This window comes from Euleptes europaea, chromosome 2 (assembly GCF_029931775.1).
Source record: "Euleptes europaea isolate rEulEur1 chromosome 2, rEulEur1.hap1, whole genome shotgun sequence".
NCBI lineage: Eukaryota > Metazoa > Chordata > Lepidosauria > Squamata > Sphaerodactylidae > Euleptes > Euleptes europaea.
Genome location: NC_079313.1, coordinates 136,522,988 through 136,540,861, shown reverse-complemented (window position 1 = coordinate 136,540,861; position 17,874 = coordinate 136,522,988). Strand labels below are relative to the sequence as shown.

The 17,874-nt window shown below is 50.1% G+C and overlaps 1 protein-coding gene across 1 annotated transcript; it reads left to right on the top strand.

The window, feature by feature from the left end:
* The first annotated feature begins 3,235 nt into the window (after positions 1-3,235).
* SLC52A3 (solute carrier family 52 member 3) lies at positions 3,236-11,638 on the top strand. The gene is made up of 4 exons (XM_056844193.1): positions 3,236-4,023; positions 4,069-4,302; positions 6,248-6,371; positions 11,426-11,638. The coding sequence occupies exons 1-4, from the start codon at positions 3,236-3,238 to the stop codon at positions 11,636-11,638; spliced, it is 1,359 nt and encodes a 452-aa protein (XP_056700171.1).
* Positions 11,639-17,874: the final 6,236 nt, after the last annotated feature.

The window sequence follows — 17,874 nt, the reverse complement described above, 5'->3', positions numbered from 1 at the left end:
GATGCCCCCCCTCTCATCATCTGCCTAAGGTGATAGAATCAGCATTACTGTCAGATGGCCATCTAGCCTCTGCTTAAAATCCTCCCTTTTCCTCCCCACAACAGATGCCCCGTGAGGTAGGTGGGGCTCAGAGAGCTGTGACTAGCCCAAGGTCACCCAGCTGGCTTCATGTGGAGGAGTGGGGAAACAAATCCCTTTCACCAGATTAGCCTCCGCCGCTCGTATGGAGGAGTGGGGAATCGAACCCGGTTCTCCAGACCAGAGTCCACCGCTCCAAACCACCGCTCTTAACCACTACACCACGCTGGCTCATGAAGACATGAAGCTGCGTTATACTGAATCACACCCTTGGTCCATCGAAGTCAGTATTGTCTACTCAGACTGGCGGCGGCTCTCCAGGGTAACCCTCCGCCCCCAAAACCACCTGCTGGTGGCGAAGAAGGACCTGGCAACCCTAGCCATGACAAAGCACCTGGCCCAACCAGTTTGACAACTCCCACATCTCTCTGTGGAGTGTTTCTTCCTCCTAGAGCCAAGGGTAGCCCTTGGGCTTCTGCAACTCCAGTTTCAAGGCGGAGCTGCTGACAAATGGCCAGGTATTTAAACAGGACTTCCCTGAATTAATGAAAAAATAGCCGCCGAGGTTTTTGGGTGGTGTGTGGAGCTCTGGCCACGCTCCCTTGGACTGGCGATCCCTTTCCCTGCTATGGGAGCCTGCCATGAAAGACTGTGCCTCTCCAGGGAATAAACCAGTGCTTCTTTCAGACGTAAAGGCGTGCCGGTGCGAAAGTGAGTTCCTCGACTCTGCTTAGCCCCAGCAGACATTGCAGAAGACAGTCGAGCACCATCACAGAACAGGACGCCCAGAAGGACATCAGTTGCCCCACGATGCAAGTAACCCTCAAGGCCAGTGAGGACTAGGGCTGCCAGGTCCCTCTTCACCACTGGCGGGAGGTTTTTGGGGCGTGGCCTGAGGAGGGTGGGGTTTGGGGAGGGGAGGGGCTTCAATGCCATAGAGTCCAATTGCCAACGCGGCCATTTTCTCCAGGTGAGCTGATCTCTGTCAGCTGGAGATCAATTATAATAGCCGGAGATCTCCGGCTACTACCTGGAGGTTGGCAACCCTAGTGAGGACCCATCTCTGAGTGTGGGAGGGGAGAGCCGCGGCCATCCCTAGCCAGGATGCCGTCGCCAGGCGGGCATGGAGTGCGAGAGAGGGTGACATGAAAGGGAAGGCAGAGAAATGCCTCTGTGTGGTGGTTACCGCACTTGTATTCCCACCGATGTATTAAGAGTTTGAAAACGTTATAAAAAATACTGTTCGCACTTTGTTTGGCCCCTTTAGCTGTGAAGACTTCTTCCAACCATTTTTTAGCCGTGCCATTCCAAAAACCCTTTTAAAGCGATGTTTTTTATAACATTTTCAAACTCTCAATACATTGGTTCTTGTAGGTTATCCAACAATATCTTAATACATCTCTGGGAATACAAAGTGCAGTAACCCCCCCCCCCCCCCCAGTCTCCCTGTATGCTCCTTTGAGCACGGCTGCCTTTGCGCATGTTCTGAAGCATGCTCTGGACTTTCCAAGAGCAGAACTCAAGGCCCCGTCCTCACCTCATGGTCATTCTGGGCCCTGAGCCTGGGAATTTGAAAAATGGAGATCAGGTAGGGTTGCTAACCTCCAGGTGGGGCCTGGAGATCTCCCAGGATTACACCTGATGTCTAGACTAGAGAGATCAGTCCCCCTGGAAGAAATGACTGCTTTGGAGGGTGGACTGTATGACATTACACATCCCTACTGAGCTCCCCCCACCCCACAGCTGCCATTTTCTCCAGGGGAACTGATCTCTTGTCTGGAGATCAGCTGTCATTCTGGGAGTTCTCCAGGCCCCACAGGGAGGTTGGCAACCCTAGTCTCCCCAGATGGCTGGCCTGGCAAGAACTGCAGAGAGGCCACCCTTGTTCTTGTCCCCTCACAGGTTGCCAGCTCCGGGTTGGGAAATACCTGGATATTTTGGGGGTGGAGCCTGAGGGCAGAGTTTTGAGAGGGGAGGGACTTCAATGCCATAGAGTCCAATTGCCAAAGTGGCCATTTTCTCTAGATGAATTTGATCTCTGCCACCTGGAGATCAGTTGGGGAGGGGCCATGGCTCAGTGGTAGAGCATCTGCTTGGCATGCAGAAGGTGCCAGGTTCAATCCCCGGCATCTCCAGTTAAAGGGACTGGGCAGGTAGGTGATGTGAATAGACCTCCGCCCGAGACCCTGGAGAACTGCTATCAGTCTGAAAAGACAATACTGACTTTGATGGACCAAGGGCCTGATTCAGTATAACGTGTTTATGATGTGTTTATGATGGGGAGGGGCTGTGGCTCAGTGGTACAGCATCTGCTTGGCATTCAGAAGGTCCCAGGTTCAATCCCCGGCATCTGCAGTTGAAGGGACTAGGCAAGTAGGTGATGTGAAAGACCTCAGCCTGAGACCCTGGAGAGCCGCTGCCTGTCTGAGTAGACAATACTGACTTTGATGGACCAAGGGTCTGGTTCAGTATAAGGCAGCTTCATGTGTTCAATTTGTGGGCAGTTTCCCATGTAGAAGTTAAACATAAAATTCATAAGAAGGAAGACCAACATACTGATGAAGTATTGAAATATGCACCAACCTAGGGTGGCATTTAAGTTGGACTTCATATTGCTAATATACACCTTTTCTGCATACTGTGATGTTCCCTATTGGGAGTTTTCCGGGAGCTCCCGTCCTCCGGGAGGCGCGTTGTGCCGCATAGACAGTGATCCCCGTGAACCCGGAAGGCTCCACGTCGCATTCTTCTTCTCCCCTCGACACACAGCCTGTTTATTACCATCCATTTCGTGCTGTGGAAAGGTGGTCGCTTCGCGCCTTTTATGTTGAACTTTCATTCAGTTTCAGTTTGATCATTGTTTCTAAGAAGAATTGAACTCAGTATTGCATATATTGTGTGATTCAGCACTATGTAATGATTGTATGTATATATTAGTTATGAGTAAATGAACACTAATGAATTGTGAATATATCATGCTTTATTATTAAGTGGAGCCCACGTGCTGATCTTGTTACACAACTGAGTTACCGCAGCATAGGGTTTGTTTTTGTTTGTGAAAGGTACCACCTGGAGGTTGGCAACCCTACCCCTCACTCCCCCTCTCTCCTCCGACAGGAATTAGCCTCCTCTGCTCTGATTGGTCCCCTGGAGAGCGATGGCGCTTCTCACCCACTTCCTGGCCTGCATCTTTGGGACCGGTTCTTGGATGGCCATCAACGGCGTCTGGGTAGAACTCCCCCTGCTGGTGAATCAGCTCCCCGAAGGCTGGTACCTCCCATCCTACCTGATCATCATCATCCAGCTGGCCAACGTCGGGCCGCTCTTCGTCACCCTGATGCACAAATGGAAGCCCCACCTGCTGGGCGAGGTGCCCGTCATCTGCGCCGTGGTCTCCATGGGAACTGTGGCCTGCTTCCTGTTGGCCTTCTTGTGGGACCGCACCACGTTTGTGGCCGGAAACCGACACAGCACGGCATTCTTGGTCCTCACCTTTGTCCTGTCCCTGGTGGACTGTACCTCTTCCGTCACTTTCCTGCCTTTCATGGTGCGCCTCCACCCTCGATACGTCCCCACTTTTTTCATCGGCGAAGGCCTGAGCGGGCTGATCCCTGCCCTCTTTGCTTTGGCCCAGGGCTCGGGAGTTTCTAGCTGCGTCAACGTAACAATGCCACAGAACGACACAGCCGCCGCCAAAGAGACTCTCAGCAACGTGACCGCAGCAGACGTTGACTTCCACATGACAACCCAATATTCCCCTGCCAACTTCTCCAGCCTCGTCTTCTTCATTGTCCTGTCCGCCATGATGTTTTCCTGCCTCGTGGCCTTCTTCTTCCTCAACCGGCTCCCCAAGGTGTGGGAACTCTCCGAGCAGAACCTCTGCACCAGCAACGTCACCCTCAACTCGGTCCAGAAAATCCCCGTGGACAGACAAGGATCCATGGAGTTAGGGGTCTTCACAAACTCTCTTGCGGATGGACAAAAGACAAGCTCCGCCAAAAGTGTGGACAATGCAGATCCGGAGAAGATCACCTATTCCTGGGCCAAGTTTGCCTTCGTCTATTTCCTCGTCGCCTGGGCGAATGCACTGACCAATGGCATCTTGCCCTCGGTGCAAAGCTACTCCTGTTTGCCATACAGCAACATGGCTTACCACCTAGCGGCAACGCTGAGCTCCGTGGCCAATCCTCTTGCGTGCACCATTGCTACCTTTCTGCCTAGCAGGTACATGCCTTCCTTGGAGCGGTGGAGTCTGATCTGGAGAACTGGGTTTGATTTCCCACTCCTCCACATAAACGGCGGAGGCTAATCTGGTGAACTGGTTTCCCCACTCCTCCACATGAAACCAGCTGGGTGACTTAGGGCTAGTCACAGCTCTCTTAGAGCTTTCTCAGCCCCACCTACCTCACAAGGTGCCTGTTGGGGGGACAAGAAGGGAAGGCAAATGTAAGCTGGTTTGTCTCTTCCTTAAGTGGTAGGGAAATTGGCATATAAAAACAACTCTTCTTCTCTTTCTTCTCCTGCTCCTCAAGGCATCTTTCATGTTCTTTAGGTGTGTGCTCTATGCCTTGATGTGGATGGCCCAGGCTAGCTTAGTCTCATCAGATCTCAGAAGCTAAGCAGGATCGACCCTGGTTAGTACTTGGATGGGAGACCACCAAGGTGTTTTATGCATGGTCATTTAACCCTCCTTTATTCCCTATTTCAGCCAGGATCAAATCTTTGGGTATGCACGTTACCTCATTCCTTGGAAGCTCAAAGCTGCTTCAACGCAAAACGAACCCGGCTTTTCCCATAACTCTTCTTGCCCGAATTAAACCGTGGACCGGCTCATTCCGGATTCACTGAGCGAGTATACAGCTTTCTTGGGTTGAGCTTCGCCTCACCCTTTTCCAAACCCCTCTTCAACGCAGCATGCAAAGAGCCAAACAGGGGAAGAACAGAAGATTGGCTTAGGGTTGCCAGGTCCCTTTTCGCAACCGGCAGGAGGTTTTGGGGGTGGAGCCTGAGGAGGGCAGGGTTTGGGGAGGGGAGGGACTTCAATGCCATAGAGTCCAATTGTCAAATCGGCCATTTTCTCCAGGTGAACTGATCTCTATCGGCTGGAGATCAGTTATAATAGCAGGAGATCTCCAGCTATTACCTGGTAGTTGGCAACCCTAGATTGGCTTCTCTCACAGCCAATCACGAAGAGGCAGGGATTCAAGTGCTTCCTGCTACCTCGGAGCTCTTTCTGAGCAAAAGAAAGGCTTTTTTTAAAACCGAGGCTTGGATTTCTCTCTCCCCCCCCCCCTTCTTTCAGATTGCTCCGGGTTTTTGTTGTTGTTGTTGTTGTTCTTAAAATGCTTTTTTATGCGGCAGTCGGGTTTGGGGGGAAGGAAGTCTTCTCTCACGAGGTGAGCCAATTACAGAGCAGCATTTAAAGGGGTGGGACTTGATTTGAACTTGGGAGACGGCTTTTCTGTATTCATGCCTCCATCAGCACACAGTTTCGTCCCTGATCATTCCAGCCAATGCATACAGTTTCCCCCAACCCGGGCTACTTTGATCCTGGCTGAAACGGGGAATAAAGGAGGCTACAGCGACCATGCGTAAATGACCCAAGAATTGGACATTCTTGGGTCATTCTGGATGGGTTGCTACACAGATGCACTCAATGACAAACCACCTCTTTTTGTCTACCTTGACCTAGATGGCCCAGGCTAGCCTGAACTTGGAAGCTAAGCATAGTTGACCCTGGTTAGTAATTCGTTGGGAGACCACTGAGGAACTCCAGGGTCAGAACATATTCTTGATACTTTTGCAGAGTTTTTCACTTATAAAATATCACAACTAATTGTCTGTTCCAGATACTCAGTTTCAGGAGTCAGCAGATGCCAAGTTACCTTAAACCATTGAAAGCCCATTTTGAGTTTATGATGCATCGAAGGCAGTGGTAATCTCACCCAGTTTACCCAATCAACAATAATTTTGGTGAGAGGGCTGCAGAAAATTCAGCGTTATAGTTTGCAGAGTTCCCTGAAGAGAGGAAATTATAGTTAAAACCATTTAAGTCAACAGTTAAAACCATTTGAGTCAACAGAGGCACGACTGTGCTGTAACTGAATACCTAGAAACAGTAGAAGGTGAACAATCAAACCCACCTTCCTGCGTTTGCTTTCCCACGCAGGTCTCTCCCCATCCTGGGGACCGTAGCACTGACCGGGACTGCGTTTGGAGCCTACAACATGGCGATGGCGGCCATGAGCCCGTGTCCGTTGCTCCAGCGCTCAGAGTGGGGGGACGCCATCATTGTAAGTATTTGGCCCTCCGAACTCCGGCGGCTTCCTGACTCACTCAGTTCTCTGCTGCTTTCTGATTCAGAGAGCGGCTTCCAAAAATGGCAGAGGATGGAATTCGCTGCCCGAGGATGCAGGGATGGCCACAGGCATAGACCGCTTTAAAAGGAGATTGCACCAATTCATGGAGGACAGGTCTATCGGTGGCTACTAGCCATGGTGACTGAAGGGAACTTCCATGTTCAGAGGCAGTCAAGCTTTGAATGCCAGTGCCAGGAGGCAACATCAGGTGAAAGCTTCGGCCTCTATACCCTGCTTGTTGGGCCTCCAGGGGGACTGGTTGGCCTCTGTGTGAGACAGAATGCTGGACTAGATGCACTGTTAGTCCGATCCAGTAGAGCTCCTCTTATGTTCTTATTGGTGGCATGGGGTCAGGAAGCAATTTTCCTCCAGGCCAGATTGTCTAGGGATCCTCGAGGGTTTTTTGTTTTTTTTTTGCCATCTTCTGGGCATGGAGTAGGGGTCACTGGGTGTGTGTTTGGGGGAGGTAGTTGTAAATTTCCTGCCTTGTGCAGGGGGTTGAAGAAGAAGAAGAGTTGGTTTTTATATGCCAACTTTCTCTACCACTGAAGGAAGAATCAAGCCCGCTTACAATCACCTTCCCTTCCCCTCACCACAGCAGACACCTTGTGAGGTAGGTGGGGCTGAGAGAGCTGTGTGACTAGCCCAAGGTCACCCAGCAGGCTTCATGTGTAGGAGTGGGGAAACCAACCCAGTTCACCAAATTAGAGTCTGCCGCTCATGTGGAGTATCTATGATTCTGTTGAAAACTCAAATATATACCAGATGAACACAGTATCTGCTCCCAACAGCTGTGATCAGGGGTTACCCAGCTATGATAATCAGCTGAATACCAGGTCTGGCTGTAAAAGTAATCTCTCTTGGAACCCTGGTTAATACAGTTAAAATAAAGTCCGATGGCCCTTAAAGTATGGTTGCCAGGTCCCTCTTCACCACTGGCAGGAGGTTTTTGGGGGCGGAGCTTGAGGAGGGCAGGGTTTGGGGAGGGGAGGGACTTCAATGCCATAGAGTCCAATGGCCAAAGCGGCCATTTTCTCCAGGTGAACAAATCTCTGTCGGCTGAAGATCAATTGTAATAGCAGGAGATCTCCAGCTATTACCTGGAGGTTATCTATACAAATAACTCACTCTACTGTAAAAAGTATTGGTCAAATGAGACAGTAGTAGGCAAACAAATGAACAAGCAGTTAACAAGGATGGCAAGAAATGTGGATAGCAGAACTATCACTGTATTGCAAAGGTGCAGCAAAAATAAACAAACAAACAAGCGAGGCTAAGCAACCAAGGTTACAAAGCGAAGATTGCCAAACCATAGGCAAATGCTAATAATTATACAAAAGTTCATGTGAAGCATATAGTTGCATTCTGGTCAGTTTCAAGTTCTTCAGGCAGCGGAGAGATAGGTGGTAACGCGGCTCCGGAAGTATTCCAGCGCTTTCGCTACACGAAGTAGCTTCATCAGCCACAAGGGCTTAATTGTACAATTCCTAGGATAAATTTGGAGCTCCCAAAGGGGCTGCTATCAGAATTATTCTTGCGTTTTTGGGGGCGGAGCTTGAGGAGGGCAGGGTTTGGGGAGGGGAGGGGAGGGACTTCAGTGCCATAGAGTCCAATGGCCAAAGCGGCCATTTTCTCCAGGTGAACAAATCTCTGTCGGCTGAAGATCAATTGTAATAGCAGGAGATCTCCAGCTATTACCTGGAGGTTGGCAACCCTACCTTAAAGACTAGCAGCCTGTATTTCAATATGAGCTTTTGTGAGTCGCAGCCCACTTGACATAAGTCGTTTCAGAGGGTGGCAGTGTTGGTCTGCGGTCGAACAGCTAGATTCGAGTCCAGTAGCATCTTCGAGACCAAACCTTTTTCCCACGTATGAGCTTTCGAGAGTCAAAGATCACTTCATCAGGCGCGAATAGGAATGGAGATCCCCAAACCCATATATTCCATTCAGAAGGTATAGGGGTGGGGGTGTTACAAAGAAGGAATTCAGGATGCGGAGGTACAATGCAAAATGTAAACCGCTTGATTTGAGCAGAGGGGAAGTGCTTGGGGGGAAGAAAATGAGCATTTATCGAAAGAAATGTTATTAACTTTTAAGGGGCTGCTGAACTTTTGTTTTATTTATTTTTTTATGACAGACTAACATGGCTCACCCTTGGTAATTCAATTAACCCAACTGATCAATTCTAGTCCAGTAATTTCACATGGGAGTCTGTCACACTTTAACGGCGAAGAATGTTGATTTTCAGGGTCTGGGGAAGCTGAGAAAGCCTTCTGGGGATTTCGTTGCTCTAAAATCTGCCCTTGTTAAGCCTTGATTCAGAGCAGAAGGTAGCCGAAGGTATTCAAATGATATGAACACACTGTTTGATCCAGAACGATCTGATGATTAATTTACTTTTGAAGGAGGGCAAATCTTATTGACTTTTGGTCTCTTAAGACTGTTTATTCCTCAAATCTGACCTCAGACTCATGCTAGTTTCTCTCTCACACAAGGACACTTTGTTCTTTTGTGTTTATTTTAAAGGGCTTTTTTCTTTTGCCCGTTTAGCTGCCTGGATTGTTTTACCAAGGAACAAAAAAAGTGTGGGAACGGAGAAGGATAGCATTCACCTAGGGTTGCCAGGTCCCTCTTCGCTATCGGCGGGCCATTTTCTCCAGGGGAACTGATCTCTATCGGCTGGAGATCAGTTGTAATAGCAGGAGATCTCCAGCTACTACCTGGAGGCTGGCAACCCTACGTTCATCCTCTCCGCTGCCATTTTTTATAGTTGAAAAAAAACTACCTCTGAACTGCTTTTATCCAAGTTGGGGGGGGGGGGGAAATACAGATACATCTAAGGTTTCCGTAGCTGGGTTAGAAACAGTTCTTTACCCCAGCAAGAAAATGGCCAGGGGATAAGGTTGCAAACTGCAGGGAGGACAAAAAACCCTTCCCCTTTATTAGAACTGTGTGTGTGTGTGTGTGTGTGTGTGTTAAGTGCTGTCAAGTCGCTTCCGACTCATGGCGACCCTATGAATCAATGTGGCATCCTATCTTTAACAGCCTTTCTCAGGTCTTGCAAACTGAGGGCCGTGGCTTCCTTTATAGAGTCAATCCATCTCCTGTTGGGTCTTCCTCTTTTCCTGCTGCCCTCAACTTTTCCTAGCATGATTGTCTTTTCCAGTGACTCTTGCCTTCTCATAATGTGACCAAAATACAATCACCTCAATTGAGTCATTTTAGCTTCTAGGGTCAGTTCAGGCTTGGTTTGATCTATAACCCGTTTGATTTGTTTTTTTGGCGGTCCAGGGTATCCGTAACACTTTCCTCCAACACCACATTTCAAAGGAATCTACTTTCTTCCTGTGTTATTTACCTCTGTGGTTCATTTCCACGCATTGGACTTCTATTGAAGGGACAGGATGTTACTCTCTGGGCCTGTCGGCAGCCCTATTGGAGAAGATTGCTTGCTGAAGCAATCCTGGAGGCTGCATTTGCAAAAGAAAAAAAATGTCGCGTAAAATAGACACGAGTTGGTTTCCGTCTTCAGGGTAGCTGCCTGATTCAGAGCCAGTGGTTAAGAGTGGTGGACTCTCATCTGGAGGACCGGGTTGGTTTCTCCACTCCTACACATGAAGCCAAGCTGGGTGACCTCGGGCTAGTCACAGTTCTCTCAGAACTCTCTCAGCCCCACCTGCCTCACATGGTGCCTGTTGTGGGGAGGGGGAGGGAAGGCGATGGTAAGCTGGTTGAGCCTCCTTAAAAAGATAGAGAAAATAAGAGTATAAAAACCAACTCTTCCTCTTCTTCAGATTGGGTTCAGGGAGAGAAGAGTGCTTATCTCTTTCCTCCAAGCCCTTTAACTGATCTGGATTCCCATCTACCTTGCAGATGCTGTTTACATCATGAGGGTGGAGATGAACCGTGAGGTTTCTCCCATGCTTTCCTCTGTGGGTCAAATAGCAGATTTGCATATCAGGAAAATGAACAGTCGAGAAAGGCTCTTGGCCCTGAGGCCCCAATCGGAATCAGGACCCCGCAGCTGTTATTCTCTTTTTAAAAACAAATGCAGCAAGCCTAGTGACCGATTTTTTTGGCATGAGTAGGGTTGCCAGGTCCCTCTTTGCCACCAGTGGGAGGGTTTGGGGTGGAGCCTGAGGAGGGTGGGGTTTGGGGAGGGGAGGGACTTCAATGCCATAGAATCTAATTGCCAAAGTGGCCATTTTCTCCAGGTGAACGGATCTCTGTTGGCTGGAGATCAGTTATAACATCAGGAGATCTCCAGTTAGTGTCTGGAGGTTGGCAACCATAGCATAGAGACTGAGACCTTCATAAGAACATCAGAAGAGCCCTGCTGGATCAGACCGGTGGTCCATCTAGTGTATCATCCTGTAGCACACAGTAGCCAACCAGTTATTCTGGAAGACCAACAACACGGCATAGATGCTGAGGCCTTCCCCTGATATTGCCTCCTGGTTCTGGGGTTCAGAGGTTAACTGCCTCTAAATGTGGAGGTTCTCTTTAGGCACCATGGCGAGTAGCCACTGATATACACATTGTCACATGAAGCTGCTGTATACTGAATCAGACCCTTGGTCCATCAAAGTCAGTATTGTCTACTCAGACCGGCAACCACTCTCCAGGGTCTCAGGTAGAGGTCTTTCACATCACCTACTTGCCTGGCCCCATTAACTGGAGATGCTGGGGACTGAACCTGGGATCTTCTGCATGCCAAGCAGATGCTCTACCTCTGAGCCATGGCCCCTCCTCTCCTCCTTGAATCTGTCTAATCCCCTTTTAAAGCTGTCTATGCCTGTGGCCATCCCTACATTCTTTGCCAGCGAATTCTACATTTTAATCACTCCTTGTGTAAAGGAGTGTTTCCTTTTGTCCATCCTGAAAGATGGGAAAGAATGGTAATTCTGGGAGATCTCCATCCCCCACCTGGAGATTGGCAACCCTGTCACATCCATACGTTCACGTGCATCCCCTTTTGGTACCAACAGGTCGTCTGCTGGATTCTCTTCACCGGGACCCTCAGCTATGTCAAAGTCATGACCGGGATGATCCTCCGGAGCCACAGCCACAGCGCCCTTGTGTGGTACGGAGCGGTGGAGCAGCTGGGGTCGCTGCTGGGAGCCGTGGTCATGTTCCCCCTCGTCAACGTCTACAGCCTATTCAGGTCCGCTGATTTCTGCAACTTTCGGTGCCCGGCATGACATCGGAAAGAGGCAGGGACCGTCATGGGAGGCTTGGCCGAACGAGCTCATCGTCTACGTCATATAGAAGCTCGTGTCCCACGGATACAGTAGCCAAGACTGAGCAGAAGTCCAATGATGGTCGTCTTGGCTAGTCAGTAGGACGTTTTTTTCTAGTATTTGATGATGGACAGATGCCTTCTGACCCCCACAACCCCTTTGGTGGTGGCATGCAGCAACTCACCCCACGCATGTCAAACTTGGGAGGCCAAGCCCAAACACCAGCAGTATGGACTGTGTGTGCTAACAAATAATATCATACAGATCCAGATTAGTTCATCAAAAGTATATTCTAATGCATACTAGAGTGTGTCACAATTCTTATAGTGTTAGTATACACACAAAGTCAACTATAGAACTAACAAAATCATGTCATATAAATCCAATTTGATTATCAGTGCTTGAAAAAGCATCCAACACATAATTAGAGTCCAGAGAACATCCTCTCCTGGGAATGAGTACAGATAATACATCCCAGTTGTTCCGGACTTGTAGCTGGACCTTCATACGTGGTGCATAAGTTTCCACCAAGGAACGTGGTTCCTGTGAACCCTTCACAAAGACGGGGATCCGGTAGTCACCTGTTTCGATAGGTTCTTCATCAGGATTCACTAAAAATATATATAAACATCCATACCACGTATACAAAAATATACAATAAATAATACACAATCTTCCAAATGCACATATACAAACAGAGACCTGATATAATAGCTTGTTTGGTTTTGATGCCTTATTACAGCAGGCTAATATTGTTTGTGTAAACTTGGGAGGGCAGCATCCATCGGCCAAACACTCAACTCCCGGACAGGAGATTTCCTGCAGAATGCATTCCTGCAGAATGCATTCCTGCAGAATCCATCAAGCGCCCGAAGAGAGGCCCAGCCGCCAAGAGCAAGTGTCACTACAGCCGGAAGGGACCAAGCAGCCTCCGAGAGCAGGGTGGGACACAAAGAGTGGAGCAGGGTGGGCCGCAGGGACCGTAGAGTGTCTTAGAGGTCATCTAGTCCAGCCCCTTGCTTGATGCAGGCTGGTCGAAGCTACCTGTCGGGTGGCTGCCCAGTCTCTGATTGAAGAGTTCAAGTGAAGGAGAGCCAACTCAACCCCCGCTTGCGGGTTCCACTGTTGGACTGCAACGCCTCTCTCTGTCATGACGTTTCTCCTAATGTTCAGCCGAAACCCGCCTTCCTGTAATTTGAGGCCATTTGCCTTCTGGAACTGCACAGCACACATCAGTGTGGAGATATTTCGGTCTTTCTGGTTCCCCCTCCTCTGGCAGTCTTGGGGCATGGCTGCATCTTGGAGCAACAGAGAGCACCTAGGGCCAAGGAACACTTTTCCTCTGGGGCCAAGAGACAGCTGAGGACGTTTCAGTGCTTGAGAAAGAACGTCGGATATCATCCTCCCCTCTCTCCCGCCAATGATAAAAATGGAATATCAAAATTCACCGTGTCCTGCCTTTCAACGGCATCCCCCAATCGGCCCTGGAGGTGGGCTTCCTCACTGTGGATCAGGGTCATGTGAGGCCTCTGGCTCAGGCTTTCTCCCTGATTTGTGAGTTGGTTGCAAAAACATCTGCCTGGAGGCACATGTGGATGAGGTGCACCCTTGGCTAGATTCTGTGGGGCTTTCTTGGTTTTTCTCAGCTTGGGAAGCCGGTGGAGTGGGCCGATCCGCAGGCTTGAAAATGTCCTTTACACACACTGCCTTTTGACAAAACCAAACTACATTTCGACTACACGCATGCAGGAAAAAGCATCCGAACTGTTTCTAAGGATGTAAGATGCTTCAAAAAGAAACTCTGATCCTGTAGTAAAACTCTGCACATGCTCAGGTTACACTTGCAAGGACAGGGTTTGAGATGTTCAGTTCATCATTGGTAACTATAGAGGAAAATTAATCTGATCTTATACTCCTTGGACAGTACGAACTAGTTCTGTTGTTGGCAACTGCTGTTTCCCTTTGCCTTGTGCCAGGAATCCAACATCAGTCAATAAATCGTTAATTGTAGACACATACAGAAAAGAAAAGAAAGAATCCAAAACATGTGGAGGCACGAATAAAGTCACTTCAATGCAGCGTGGGAAATGGTCTTCTTGTGCAGAAGTGCTCCGAATTACAGCAACCCATCTCGAGAGGGAAATTACGAGCTGGAGAACCGGGTTTGATTCCCCGCTCCGCCACATGAGCGGCGGATTCTAATTTGGTGAACTGGATTTGTTTCCCCACTCCTACCTATGAAGCCTGCTGGGTGACCTTGGGCTAGTCACACTCTCTCAGCCCCACTTACCTTGTGGGGAGGGGAAGGGAAGGTGATTGTAAGCCGGCTTGATTCTTCTTTAAGTGGCAGAGAAAGTTGGCGCATAAAAACCAAGCCTCCTCCTCCTCCTCCTTCTTCATGTTGACAACTCTGACATAGGGAATTCCTGGAGATTTTGGGGGGCGGTTGAATTTGGGGAGGGATTTCCTTGAGAATCTATGGTATAAGCCAGTGGTGTAGTGGTTAAGAGTGGTGGACTCTAGTCTGGAGAACCAGGTGTGATTCCCCACTCCTCCACCTGAGTGGTGGACTCTAATCTGGAGAACCCTAGAGTCCACCGCTCATGTGGAGGAGCGTGGCATCGAACCCGGTTCTCCAGATTAGAGTCCACCGCTCCTAACCACTACACCACGCTGGCTCTGTCTCAAGTGGCAAGGGCTGAGAAACACTCTGTGTGGAACCCGGGGGTGTTGTTACCCATCACAGCAGCAGAGGGTATTGACCTAGATTGCCACAGCATAAGGTGGTGGGGGGGACGTAGAATTGCTTCCAGGCAATGCAGCTGGACTCCACCAGATGGCGACGCAGCTCCAAAGACCCTCCTTCTACTCTCCTGTTCAGCGGATTCCCAACAGTCTGGCTTCAGCAAACCAGGTTGGTTTCCCCACTCGTACATATGAAGCCAGCCGGGTGACCTTGGGCTAGTCACACTTTCTCAGTCCCGCCTACCTCACAGGGTGTCTGTTGTGGGGAGAGAGAAGGGAAGGCGATTGTAAGCCAGTTTGATTCTTCTTTAAGTGGTAAAGCAAGTCGGCATATAAAAACCAACTCTTCTTCATCTTCTAGCCCGATCTCATCAGCTCTGGTAAGCAAAGCAGGGTCAGTACTTGGATGGGAGACCACCAAGGAAGGCTCTGCAGAGGAAGGCAAGGACCAGCCACCTGTGCGTCTCACTTTCCTTGAAAGCCCCTTGCTGGGGTCGCCGTAAATCAGTTGCGACTTATATAGGTAGCGGAAGATGGTAGCATGTCCTTTGAGGAAGCTCATCGGCCATTGCTGATTATCTCGCTGAGCAACCCCTGGGAATCTTCAGGATTCCCCAGAACACCGTTCGGAAACAGATACTGAGATTTCTTTGGCTGTGGTATGCATGGGTTACAGCGGAGATTAGAAACTGGGGACATGAATGCTGATCTGTGAGATTTGAAGGGCACGTAAGCAACATTTCTTGAATCCCACGGACAGTTTGTTTTCCAGCATCTTTGCCTCTTCGGGGAGACTAGGGGAGGGCTTTAAAACCTTTTATGGGAGACCATGCCCATTCCGGGGGTAGCTATGTGAGTCAGTTTCAGTGATTTCTGGTGCCCACCAAGCATTTTTAGAAAGTCGGTGGAGCCAGGTGAGGCTTTTGCCCAGCAGGTCTTCTGGGGGCCTCTGGAGATCGGAGGTTTTTGGGGCGGAGCCTGAGGAGGGCGGGGTTTGGGGAGGGGGGACTTCAATGCCATAGAGTCCAGTTGCCAAAGCGGCCATTTTCTCCAGGAGAATGGATCTCTATCAGCTGGGGATCAGTTGTAATACCAGGAGATTACCAGCTAGTACCTGGGAGTTGGCCACCCAAGCGGGAGATCTCCAGGTGCCACCTGGAAGTTGGCAACCCTAAATGCCATGGAGTCCACCCTTCAAAGCTCCCATTTCCTCCAGGGGAGCTGATCTCCATAGTCTGGAGGTCAGTTCTAATTGCGGGAAATTTCCAGGCCACTCCTGGAGATTGGCAAGACTACCCCCTCACTGAAAACAGGGCCTGGACAGGTTGCCCCCCCTCCCTATTTTGCAGCTGCTTGCAATCCCCCCCCCTCCCAAAAAAGCTGTTCTTCCAGGCTGTGCAGGAAATACACCCACCCTGCGCTTAATCACCGCTTGGCAGTGGGGTGTCATCCCCATTGTCTGTGTCATCAATCAGGAGGGGAGAGCCCGCAGGGCTGGCCAAGGAGTGGCCGGGTGACCCACTTACCCATCCAGGCAGCTTGCCAGGCAGGACAAAGAACCCCGAGCCCTGAAGGAGCGCCGGTGCTCAAGAAGAAGCCCCAGAGAGGCAACGAGGGGCCTTCGCCTGGCAGCCCCTGCCTCCCCAGGGAGGCCAAAGGGAGTGGAGTAGGGTTGCCAACCTCCAGGTACTAGCTGGCGAAGAGGGACCTGGCAACCCTAGAGGGGAGTGGGATACCCACAGCTGATCTCATGCATGCAACAAGCAGGAGCCTTGATGTGGTTGCCACCGAGGGTTGCCAATCTCCAAACGGGGCTGGAGATCTCCCAGAATGACTACGATCTCTGGCGACAAAGATCCGTTCCTCTGGGGAAAATGGCTGCTTTGGAGGGTGGCCTCTATGGTATTGTACCCCGCTGAAGTCTCTCTCCTCCCTAAACTCTGCCCTCCCCAGGCTCCATCCCAAAATCTCCAGGAATGTCCCAAAACTGAGTTGAACACATGAAGCTGCCTCATACGGAATCAGACCCTCGGTCCATCAAAGTCAGTATTGTCTACTCAGACCAACATCCGTTCTCCAGGGTCTCAGGCAGGGGTCTTTCACATCACCTACTTGCCTAGTCCCTTTAACTGGAGATGCAACCTGGGACCTTCTGCATGCCAAGCAGATGCTCTACCACTGAGCCACAGCCCCTCCCTCCCTACTGCCACTTCCTCTCTTCTGATCAGCCCTGGGTTGGCACTTGCTTGCTCGTCTCCGGCTCCTGTGCACAGTAATAGCTGAATAGAACCTCCATTGTCAGAGGCAGCATGGGCCTGAATACCAGGAGCAAGGGACAGGCAAAAGAGAAGTCTCCTCCTTTCCCAGATGGCGTGTGAGTTTCCCCAGCATATCTCGTCGGGTGGTCTTATGCTCCCCCAAGAGGGCTACGCATGCTTCGAATGCCAATCTACAGCCTGCCCCCCCCCCAAGCCCATGGGTTGGGCCCCTGGACTTCTGCCCCCAAGATCAGTCTGATGTTACAACCACTCTTGGAAAGAGGATAGTAGACAAGATAGACCAGACGTGCCCTTTGATGTATTTTTTCCTCCTCCTGCGTGAAACAGAATCCTGTACTGTTGAGAGGCAACATGGTGTAGTGGTTAAGAGTGGTGGACTCTAATATGGAGAACCAAGTTCGATTCCCTGCTCCTCCACATGAGCAGCAGACTCTAATCTGGAGAGCTGGGTTCGATTCCCTACTCCTCCACATGAGTGGCAGACTCTAATCTGGAGGACTGTGTTCGATTCCCCACTCTTCTACATGAGCGACAGACTCTAATCTGAAGAACCAGGTTTGGTTCCCCACTCCTCCAAATGAGCAACAGACTCTAATCTGGAGAACAAGGTTCGATTCCCCACTCCTCCAAATGAGCAACAGACTCTAATCTGGAGAACAAGGTTCGATTCCCCACTCCTCTACGTGAAGCCTGCTGGGTGACCTTGGGCTAGTCACAGTTCTCTCTGGACTTTCTCAGCCCACCTACCTCACAAGGTGTCTGTTGTGGGGAGAGGAAGGGAAGCCGGTTTGAGACTACTTAAAGGTAGAGGGCAGAAGGTCGGACCAGAACCAACAGGTTGAAATTCAATCAAAAGAGTTTCCGTCTAGACATTAGGAAGAACTTTCTAACAGTCAGAGCAGTTCCTCAGTGGTGCAGGAGGTGGTGAGCTCTCCTTCCCTGGAGGTTTTTAAGAAGAGGCTAGATGGCCATCTGTCACAAATGCTGGTTCTATGACCTTAGGCAGTTCATGAGAGGGTGGGTGTCTTGGCCATCTTCTGGGCATGAAGGTGTGGGTCACTGGGAGTGTGGGTGGGTGGTAGTTTGGAATTTCCTGCATTGTGCAGGGGGTTGGACTAGATGACCCTGGTGGTCCCTTCCAACTCTATGATTCTATGATTTCTGAAATCTCCC

Excerpts from the sequence above, each read along its gene's own strand:
- SLC52A3 (XM_056844193.1), top strand. The coding sequence starts at position 3,236 with ATGGCGCTTCTCACCCACTTCCTGGCCTGCATCTTTGGGACCGGTTCT. Across the intron at positions 4,024-4,068 it reads GACAGACAAGGATCCATGGA|CTCCGCCAAAAGTGTGGACA; the intron begins GTTAGGGGTCTT and ends ACAAAAGACAAG. Across the intron at positions 6,372-11,425 it reads AGTGGGGGGACGCCATCATT|GTCGTCTGCTGGATTCTCTT; the intron begins GTAAGTATTTGG and ends TGGTACCAACAG.